Here is an 11303-nt window from a genome sequence, read left to right on the forward strand (position 1 = left end):
AACAAACATGAAAAACAGCCTTCTGAATTGTTTTCGGTTTGTAAGAAATATACTAATCTCAAAAAATGATGGACAATATCCCTTATGATGTCCATAAATAAGAACGTGAAAAGAAAACAGCTTGGAGGCTATAAACTGTACGAAAAATCCAAGCATACACTCAAGTAGATGTGATAAACTCAACAAATGCCAGTAAATACTAACTTCCTCTCCAAATCTCATGTACATCAAAAGGACAAGGAAGACATTGCTTAAAATTTACAATCTCTAGAAAAAAGGGCATGGAAGGGATGGTTGAATTGCATTTCATTTCAAACGTCAGTTACAACACTATCAGTGAGTGAGACAATGAGCACAAGTATATGATTTGCTGTAATAGATATAATCCTACTTAATCACTCAAACCACTAGAACATTCCTAAAGCCTAGCCTGCCAAACCTGTATCTCATAAACCTCAAAACATCATCAAATTGGTGGCAGTCCCAACAATGAAGGGCTCCATCAGCAGCCGCGTCAAAAAATAGAACAGAACCCCCAGGGCGATCGAAATTGGAAGTGCCGGCAGAGCCTGCCGGCACACCGACAACAATATCAGTGTGCACCCCAGTCCCGAAATAATGGCAAGATAACACGCATACACTGTCATCAAATCATACATAGCAGCTCTCCCCACAAGAACACTGTAGAAAACAAAGTCCCCAAGACCAAGCTTAATCCCCCTTTCCCCACCAATCTCCCTCATCACCCTCTCGGCCTCCTCACCATCCCCAATCCCACTCATTTCAACAAGGGGAGACATCTCCTCATTAATAACATCCTCACCAAATCTCATTCCACCAACCAATGGGGAACTTTCCCCTTCATCGCTCCTACCATGATTCACATCAATGTCGTCCTCGTCATCATTGTTACTTACATTATCTCTAGAAACTACCTGAAGCTCAATTCTAGAAGCCTCAGAATCCGAAACCCCGGCGACTATAAATCCTAGGGCGGCGGGGGTTCGGGTAGCGACAGTCGGACGCGCCTCGTAGACCAACGCCGGCAGCTCCTCGTTCCGGGTGGACGCCAAATCGACAAGGAGCTTCAGCGGGCCGCCGGGGGCAAGAACAGCGACCAAATCGTAGAGAGCGAGCGCAACGAGAAGCGTCCACGTTGTCCACTCGGGCAATTTGGTGAACCAAGCGGCGACGATGATCCCGAGGCAGACCATGTACGCTTGGCGGAGAATAATTGGGATCCCGCCGGCGAAGACGGAGAGTACTCCGACGACGGTGAAATTGAAGAGCAGAAGCAAGGAGGTTACCGCGTCGAGGGGGATGGAGAAGCGCTGGAGGAGGGAGAGGAGGATGGATCCGCCCATGGAGGCGAGGACGAAGAAGGCGGAGAAGCGCGTGTAGTGGCGGAGGAAGGCGGTGCAGTTGTAGTAGTAGAGGAGGACGAGGAGGAAGGTGACAATCGCGATGAGACCGACGAAGACGACGGCGTTGAGGAGCGCGCCCTCAAACTTCTCCGCAGGGCTATCGGTGGGGTTCTCGGCATAGACAAGGTTGGCGGCGGTTGTGATGGTGGCGGCGGAGGATGACGGCGAGGAGAGGGCGTAGACCAGGAGAACCACCAGGAACATGCAGATCGACACCGGACTCATCACGCCGATGATTTCAACGCCCAGACATTCCAGAACGCTCGGTTCCATTCTCGCGATTTTTTAGGTTTTTTTTTTTTCTTTTTTCTTTTGGTTTCTCTCAGCGCTCCAACTCCGTAACGTTAACAAACTCCATTCTCTTCTGAACCTTGCGTAAGAGTTTCTCTTCTTTCTACGCACGCTCATGCAGAGTTGGGCACTACTTAATTTCCTGTTTTTATCATCCAACAAAGAAATTTATCCCCTTTTTAGGTGTAAGATTATTCTTTGACTCACTGCCCAATCCATTAGTTCCTCCTCTCAAAAACATTATAAAATAAATTTACGATTATTTATGTTAATATATGTGTTTGGTAAAAACAACTTACGATTTTGTGAAACAACGTGGTAATTGTCCAGAGAAACATCATTTTTATCTTATTTTTACATTTCACTTAATACTGGTTTCAAAGGTCAACTCTGACTCAAACAGTTTCAACTTAATTAAATTCATTTTCGACATCTGTGCCTCACATATCGTAATAATCAAATACATACTTTACCATTTTTTATTGAATCTTTTTTAAAAGATACAAAGAAAACAGTACAAGGATGTTAGCAATCTTTCTGTCAAAGATTCCTATGACAAGCCATGTTCAGAGGAATAGGTGGATCAGAAAATGCACCATCAACAATCTGTTCAAGCACCCTTTTGTTTGCAGCCTCAGTGTAATGAACACCATCCCAATTTACCCAAACAGATGGATCCCTGCATGGCTTCCCCACCAGAATCTCTTTCCCACCATGCTTAATCTTAGCACCACATCCAATGTGCAAATTGTAGTTGTACTTTCCACCATGTCCACAACATGCCCTCAATGGTTCCTCAAAACCTGCATTCAACAAACACAACTCATTCTCCCACACATTTTCACAAACTAAACAAGTCCAAACCAGAGACAAGACAAAGGGTTTACCATGCTTCTTCGGATGACTAATGAGAGAGTACTTCGCTGCGTAAACATCAACATAAGTGATGGCAGCCAGGGGAAGCTCTTTTCTGAGTTGAACCACAACCTTTTTCAATTCACGATTGAAGAACTTGGCCACATCATTGTAAGGGGTTGCACATCCTGCTTCGTCCACTAACGACCGTTTTACTGGGTGAAGATCCATTATGTATGGCAAACAACCAACAGGACCCGTATTGTGAACCCAAAATGACCTTCCTCCATGATTATATACATACTAAAAACACCAAACAAATACACAAACATCTGTCATGCACATGCTGTTCGTTTGTTTTCTGATTAAACCTTATACAGTTCCTATATAGTCTTCAATTTAAGTTTTAGTTCATATACTTGTAAGAATACAGTGGTTTTAGTACATGAATCAAACACATATACATAACTAATTCTCGATATTAAAGTTACTCAAAACAGTTTCTATTTTCCACAGCAGAAAATGAAACTCCAAATGTTAAACCCAGAATGTCTGAATCAGCAACCAGAAACATCACATACACTACCTTGATTACGTTCTTGAATTGAGCCAAAACATCTGGAACATATGCTTTAACTTGATCCGTGGACATGTTGTGGAAGTAACCAGATGCCAAGTCATTTTGACCAATATCAAACGTGTACAATGCCTGAGAAAAGTACTCTGCTTTTGGTAACAATGTTTTGTATACTCCACCTAAGAGGAGTGAAAAGTGATGATGCTCAGTTATTTAAGGTAAATAAAGTGAATCCATAAACATGTCCACATGAAGAATAGAAGAAGGGAAAATATGGTTCATGTGTTGGCATTACCTTTGTTGCGAAAAAATTGGGTTCTGCGTTGGAAATCGCTGAATTGATTGAATTGAACGTCGAGAGAGAAAGGGCTGAAGCCTCCAGTTTGATGAAGGGTTGTGTTCTGAGGTCTAATGGTGGATCCAGCAGTTGCAAAGTTGGCTCCATGGCTATAATTTGACCCAACAGAATCAAGAAATGCATTCAAGTAAGGCAGACCCAGCTTCTTGGCTTTTGATGCAAATATCAAAAATCAAGCTCAAATTAATTAGCATTTCTCAAGATCAAGAACACTTTTTTAAATTGAAATGGCATGGAAGCTATAATCTATGGCTGTGTGTAGAAAATTCAGGGTTGCCAACATTTTTGTAGAAATCTAATATAATATAAATTGTTTTTTTTATATATTAATTTGCTAGTTTCTTTAGTTGCAAAATCAGATATCCGAATTTGTTTATCAAATTTGCATTTCACTCTAAATAAAAAAAAAAAAAATAGCCAAAAACCATTCAATCTATCTTGTATCATTGTTGATCTTAGATGGAATTTAACTGGTTTTAATTTTAAAAGATTTCTTTCTACATTTGCAAGAATCACTTGTATGGTTAATAATACTTTATAAATGCATATATTACAAAAAAAAATATTTTAATATATTTTAATATTTTATTGGAGTGCTATTTCTCTTCTCTTAATTATAAAAATAAATCAAGACCATCAATGCTCTCAATTACTTAAACTTTTCAAGAGTAACGCAATATTTTTGTAGTTAATCATCGTCATTTAAAGTTTTAAATTTTTTAGATTAATTTGCTATAAATAATATACATTAATTACAATGATAATAGTAATTATTCAATCAATCAACCTAACAAATATGATAAGCTAAATAAAACTAATCAATCATAGTTGTTGTTAAAAGAAAAAGAAAACCAATCTTAAGTATAGCTTCTTATTACAACATATATTAGGATAAGAAATGCCTTTTGCACTCCATATAATTTTAAATGCACAAAAGTATGTCCCAAAAAAATATTATTTTCATCATGTTTTTAAAATTTACACATAATGTTTAGATATTTATTAATTATGATAGATAAAAAGTCATATGAATAATTATTTTAACACTTGAATTATATAGTTAAAATTTCTTTTAATTACATATGTAATTTATAGTATTGGTTTCTCATATATTGTTATGATCATTTTCAAAAGCCAAAAAAAAGGGGACAAAAGAGGTTAGAAGTGCGTGTGTGGTCCATGTATCACATGCTACAATGCATAAATCACTTAAAGGTATTTGAAAGTTCTATCTATCACTTATTATAATTTTGTCTACACTATATATATATATATATATATATATATATATATATATATATATATATATATATATATATATAAATGCGAGAGAGACATATATACTAAATATTGCATTTCATAAAAATAAAAAGGTTTTCATTTTCTGTAAATACTCCTATAATTTCAACAACAAACATTAATTTGACAAAGTGAATAAAAAAATACATTAAAAATTGTCAAATTTATTTATTTTAACTTTAAAAGAAAAGCAAGAAGTATGTGTTGAAACAGTGCATTTAATATTCATAGATAGTGTTATTCTTAAAGTTTGCATCAAGTTTTCTTTACATTAGCGATAGTGAAAATAAATTATCAGTGTCATCATTATAAACAAAAGAAAATCGAACTTAAAACTTCACACATTACCCAAATTCACACCACTTATACCAACCTTATCAGGTACTACACACATTTATTATAATTTGAGAATTTTATGCAAAGAATATCTCATGCATTCTATAAAAAAACTATAAGTGATTGAAAAATTACATTGGAAATTTCCAAGTATAGAACAATAATATTTCAAAATGGCTCTATTTTTTAAAATGGTCAAATAATGTATCTCCCAAAAATTAAACAATAAAATTTGATTGCTGAGTTATCTGAAGAGTCATATTATATACTTTTTAAGACACAAAACCTTAAGCAAAGAAATCTTAAACGACTGCAATGTTTGGTGTGATAGATATCACCTTAGAAAAAAATGTATTTTATGGATAGTGACAAAACCCAATGAATCTGTCGGTGGATTTTTCAAGATACTCTTTTTAAAATACAAACGAACGCAACTCAACAAAATTAAAGAACTTGGTCTTATCCAAAGTCAAGAAAATGTTCAATCATTCAAAAAAACCAAGCTCTTTCAAAAGAGCAGATTTTATGCAAGAAAAAGAAGAACAACAGTATCCAAGTTCTGCAAACTATACACACTCACTCAAGACTCAAAGTACTGATTTTGAAATCTGGAAGAGAGAATCAAAGTGAACTCAGATAGATACAGCATCAATATTACATCACTCTCAATCACCTAAAATTTTGAGGCAACATAACATTTTAAGACAATAGACTCTCATTTTTACTCGATATAAAACTTAGACTCGGTACTTGAATTTCCAAAAGAAAATAAAGATAGAAAGAGTAGAAGTAAGAACCTATGAAATCAACAATGAGACGGCCATCACAGTAACGGCCAGCAGGGTGGTGGAAGAAGGACTCTCCGTGGGGAGGACCAGCTTGTCCAAAGGCAGCAGAGAGGCCTCCAGTGTCAGAATTTGAGTCACCAAAGTTGAAGATTGCAGGGAAATGACACTGTTTTGAAGCTGAAACTGAGTTTCTGGTATTGAAACAAAGTTCAACAGATATCACAAACAAAAGAGTCATTAACCTACTCCAACTCTTCATTTTCATGTTCTTGTAGCAACAGTTTTGATCTAATTTCAAAAGGGTGAGAGAGGAAGAAAAAGGGTATGGAGTAGGGAACAGAAAGTAGGACCTAAGTTGAGAGATGTACTGAATGATGTTACTTAACAGCATAAAAAGGGGTTAACTGTTCACACATGTGTTTGTTTGGAGTTTATCCATTATTTCGTGGAATTTTGAAAAAAAGGGTTGTTTTCCTTTAAAGCATGCATCTTATTAAGATTTTTCCTTTTCTTTTCTGTATCTCTTTGTATGATTCGTTGAATCAATTCTATATTTCTCTTTTCTGTTGTGTTTCTTTCCATTTCTAAGAATTATACTCTTCTGTTATCTATGCACTGAAATCTTGTTTAATGGTAATAAAAACATGTTGCCATAAATATATTTGGACATATCCACATGCTCTTCAACATCCAGTAAAAAGGATGAAAGGGAAAAATATGTGCAAATATTATAAGATAGGAAAAAAGTGATAACAATTGAAAGATATTAATATGGTGTTTAAATGTTGAAATATTAATAAATCATTTCTCCAACAAAAATATGTTATGATTGTAAAAAAAAAAAACGAAGTAGATACTGTTTGAGTGTAAAATATATGATGGAACCCACCCACCACTATCTGTCTCATTTAGGATTATATTTTGAGTTGTTAGGTTGTAGTTTTGAATTATGTTTGGTGAATTCATCTCTTTGATATGCAGAAGTTATGAAGATCAACTGTGTCCAAATATTAATACATTGTTTCTCTTTCTTGGCCTTTTTATCAGTTAAGGCAAATATTTTTTGAAATTTTTTGCTTAAAATGATAGAAAAATTTATTAAGCTTGAGATATTTGTGTCCCTTGACAATGCAGTATATTATTGTTTTATTCTGTTAAGTAGTCCCAAATGTTATTGAAATATGATTGCAAAAACAATTAAAACTCTTTGGAATTTTATCAAATACTTGGAATGAGAAATAGATTAGAAATTTCATATAGAATAAACTAAATCACGCAAGTTAAATTAAAAGGCAAAAGCTAACTATGAATCAAATACTACAAGTTTATCATTCTTTAAATTCATCAAACTAAATGAAGGTTATGTTTCATTTACCAAATCTGATCTATCAATTTATACATTGTATAAAAAAACAATTACTTGACATCTAATTATAGACTTTCTGAAGTAACATATAATAGCTTGGAGACTTTATTTTTTCCTTAGAGGAATTAGCTTGTAAGCATGTTATAACATCATAAACGACACTAACAATACAGAGTATTCACTGCTTGAGCAACAGCCAAATCAACCTGAAAGAGATATACATGCACACAAATCAGTAACAGCATCTGCATAATTGAATTGTATAACAGTGGAATAGAATTAGACAAGGCAACCTCTTGCTTCAATAAAGGGCAATAGTGATAAACATTAGGTGCAAAAGTACAATTAATAGTTAAATAAAAATTATAAAGCATAAACCATATCAAATGAACCATAAACCCCAACACCCCCTCCCGAACACACCCGAGAGACAATAGATAGAAGTAGATGTGTTACAAACAAAATTTTGATATCAATCAACTTTCATCAGTGGGAAAGATCAATTGCTCACAAAATCTATTTACAGATATTTACATATAATACCTTTCAGAGTTAGCTCATCCGTAATGTTAATAACGTATGGCTTGCGTAGATATCTATCTTTGAAGTCCTTAACATTAACAGGAAATGTAGCAGAAAACATCAGAATTTGACGGCTTTCAGGAAGAAATTGAATAAGCTGTTCTATTGAAGGTTGGAACACTGGGGAGAGAAGCTTATCAGCCTGAGAGAAAATTATATAAAACCTTGTTATTGTCATTTTTTTTCTAGTTTGATAAACAAACAATTCATTATTGGTGCAGAAGTTACATGTACAAAGAGGAAACAAAGAAACCTAAGAACAAGAAACACGATATATACCATGTCAATCTCTTCATACATCACCGTCCAGTAAACAGTCTAGCATTTTATTCCAACTAAATTCATCAAGCAAATGAACATAAGAGGAATTAATGTTAAAAGTTCTAGAGAATGAATGATGCACCAATACTTGAATCTGTGTCACGTATCCGTGTCTAATGTATCTAATACTTTAAGATATATTTTGTGATGACAATAATTTATAATTTTTTAGTTTGATAATATTTAATGCATTTGATTTTAATTTGAATTCACACAATAACAATCACATATTTACCTTATTTTTTAAATTTTTTGTACATTTTTCAATATGCATATATCACATATTGTATTCTATTATTTATTTTATCCTAATATTTTTACAATAAGTATATATGTGTATTAAATACGTGTCATATGTGATACACGTATAGTATCTAATACACATATTGTATCCGTTAGGAAATAAAGAAAAACGTCATTGGCTCAATATTTATAACATGAATCAGAGTCACAATAAACAAAGCCATTGTTTCTGCATTCTTACCCTCATCTTCAATCCCTTTTGTAATGCTATAAACAGTATAAATTAGTCAATGTATCTCTATCATTCAGTAAATTTCAAGAGAAATGTCTACCTCATCCATAACAAGCATAGAGCAATATTTCAGAATGCAAACACCCTTCTTTACAAGATCTAATACTCTTCCTGGAGTTCCAACTAGCAGATGAACTGGTTGATATAAACGAATAATATCATGTGTCAGGCTGGTAACACCTGTTGTAACCATAACTTGAATTTTCAAATGTTTTCCAAGTTCTCTACACACTTGGGATGTTTGCAAAGCCAGCTCTGTAGTTGGGACCAATATTACAACTGCATTACAGTATATAACAAAGGCAATGATCAAGACCTGAGTGATTATTTTTTTTTTTTAAACGTGGCTTCATAAAAATACACTTAAAAAGGTCAAAGAAACGGGCAATTAGTATCTTTCTGGAGTATGGACAAAATGCTGAAAGAAGATAAGAAAGAACAATATTAAATCAAGTTGTTTAAGTGAATACTCGAGAAATAATGTTACTAAACTAGTTGGACCTTCCCTATCAACAATCATAAATACCAGTTAATTCTCTCTCTGCGTATCTCAGTTTTAATAAGAAAACACTGCTTTAGTGAGCCAACAAGCAGCCAGCTACAAGAAAGGCCAACAAATTGGGAACAATAAACATAATCACTTCAATTATATTTATGAGAATTCTTAAAATACTTAATGTAAGTAGAGGTCGAACCTTGAATAACATTATTATCCTGATCAATTTTTTCCAATCCAGGAATGCAAAATGCAGCTATTTTGTCTGTTCCTTTATTAGCCCTAGCAAGAATGTCACTACCAGTAAGAGCAATGGGAATGCTTTCTTTTTGGATAGGAGATGGCCTCTCAAAACCCTTCTCGTATATTCCCATAAGCAGCTCACGCTTCAAATAGTAATCCTCAAATTCATTTCCTTTAGTAACTGTCACATCCTTAGAAAAACAATGAATAAAGCTCAAGACTTGCAGAAATAATATAATATAAAGGGTAAGAGATTACAACAGTTAACAAGAATTGCAACAAAGTGTGATTACGATAGAGATTTTGAAATTTAATTGTCCAAATTACTGAAAAATGTCAGTCTCAGATGCCTAGGAAACAGAGTATATTGTACTAAATAAGGCATTATTTAGTACGCCGGCGAAGACGGAGAGTACTCCGACGTCGGTGAAATTGAAGAGCAGAAGCAAGAGGTTACCGCATCGAGGGGGGTGGAGAAGCGCTGGAGTAGGGAGACGAGGATGGATCCGGCCACGGAGGCGAGGACAAAGAAGGCGGAGAAGCGCGTGTAGCGGCGGAGGAAGAAAGTACAGTGAAAGAACATGTGTCCAAAACTACGTAAATTTTGCGTCTTTGAAACTAACTTGCAAGATATGATGAAGTTTGAAGGGGTAGATGTGAGACTTAGGGGAGAATTTTACAATAATTCAACCTTCCACCACCAAGCTAATGATGGGTTCCGAAGTTGGCATATAAGCCAAGTCATTAGAGGATCCCTCAGCAACAATAGTAACCTTAATAGTTGGACTAATTGTGTGTCTTTTACAACACATATTCTTTATCAAGAACAACAAACTGGGTTATTTATACCTTGTGTCTCCTACAATTGTTTATAATTAATGCGACTAATTATCTTACAAGATGAAGAAAAAGAAGGTAATTTTTCATATTTGATATTAGCGACAAAAGCATAGTTAATTTGGTAGATTGGAACACTTATTGTGATATCAACTATCTTGGAAGCCAAACTTTGTTAGCGTGAATCATTTAATGGCAAGTACACTAGTCGTATAATAGCAAGTAATACATATTTATCATTCTCTCAAAAGACTTATGTTATTAGTGATAATTGCAATAGATAACTGATTTGACAAAATAATATTTTCATAAAGTGTGTTGATATTTAAGGCTTAAAACTATGCAAAATCAATTAACTTTTCTTTTGAAATTTTATCAAACATTTAAAATGCAAAATAGATTAAATACCATATGGTATATTATTGGTATATTATTGTTAGGATTAGATTTCACCCGGCCTCACTTTCATACATATAATCACTCAACTTCTCTCCAATTTAGTACTAAAGCTAACTCACAAATTTATTTAAACTCTAATTTCTTAGTAGAATAAGCCTATATTTTATTATTGAGAGTCAATTTTTTAAACACTTAACAAACAAATCAACTTTTACAACAAAAATTTAAAAGTACTAATGAGTCAAACTTCATTCCTAAATATAAGCTTAATTAGATATTTTTTTCAATTATAAATTACAAAAGATATTTTTTAATATCCAATGAATCAAATATCAATTTATAGATGATCAAACCACAACGAGCATTATGCACATAAATAAAATACTAATATTGAATAAAAATACATATATAAATATAAGCAATATCAATTACAAGAAAGTTTAGTTGATAACATCTATCTCAAACTAAATAAATTTGACTTTTCATTATCATAAAGAGTAAAAAAAAAGTGAATCACAAATGAAGATTAAGAATATGACAATGTTGATAAAAAAAAAATATGGTTTGAAAAGAATAGAACACTCAATAGAAGAGGA

The 11303-nt window shown here is 33.8% G+C and overlaps 3 protein-coding genes across 3 annotated transcripts; all 3 read right to left on the reverse strand.

Moving 5' to 3' along the window:
• Positions 1-278: 278 nt before the first annotated feature.
• PS1 (Presenilin-1) lies at positions 279-1935 on the reverse strand. The gene has a single exon (XM_028059899.2). The coding sequence runs from the start codon at positions 1695-1697 to the stop codon at positions 456-458; it is 1242 nt and encodes a 413-aa protein (XP_027915700.1). The 5' UTR covers positions 1698-1935; the 3' UTR covers positions 279-455.
• Positions 1936-2106: 171 nt separating this feature from the next.
• LOC114175123 (GDSL esterase/lipase At3g26430-like) lies at positions 2107-6343 on the reverse strand. Its single transcript, XM_028059893.2, has 5 exons — positions 5938-6343; positions 3443-3655; positions 3157-3326; positions 2603-2873; positions 2107-2518 (listed from the first exon to the last, which is right to left on the reverse strand). Exons 1-5 carry the CDS (start codon positions 6317-6319, stop codon positions 2256-2258), a joined length of 1299 nt encoding a protein of 432 aa, XP_027915694.2. The 5' UTR covers positions 6320-6343; the 3' UTR covers positions 2107-2255.
• Positions 6344-7213: 870 nt separating this feature from the next.
• On the reverse strand, positions 7214-10267 carry LOC114175136 (DEAD-box ATP-dependent RNA helicase 8-like). The gene is made up of 5 exons (XM_028059908.2): positions 9929-10267; positions 9428-9662; positions 8773-9011; positions 7838-8018; positions 7214-7500 (listed from the first exon to the last, which is right to left on the reverse strand). The coding sequence occupies exons 1-5, from the start codon at positions 10052-10054 to the stop codon at positions 7496-7498; spliced, it is 786 nt and encodes a 261-aa protein (XP_027915709.2). The 5' UTR covers positions 10055-10267; the 3' UTR covers positions 7214-7495.
• Positions 10268-11303: the final 1036 nt, after the last annotated feature.

This window comes from Vigna unguiculata, chromosome 1 (assembly GCF_037176805.1).
Source record: "Vigna unguiculata cultivar grain cowpea cultivar isolate G323 ecotype 2 chromosome 1, ASM3717680v1, whole genome shotgun sequence".
Lineage (NCBI taxonomy): Eukaryota > Viridiplantae > Streptophyta > Magnoliopsida > Fabales > Fabaceae > Vigna > Vigna unguiculata.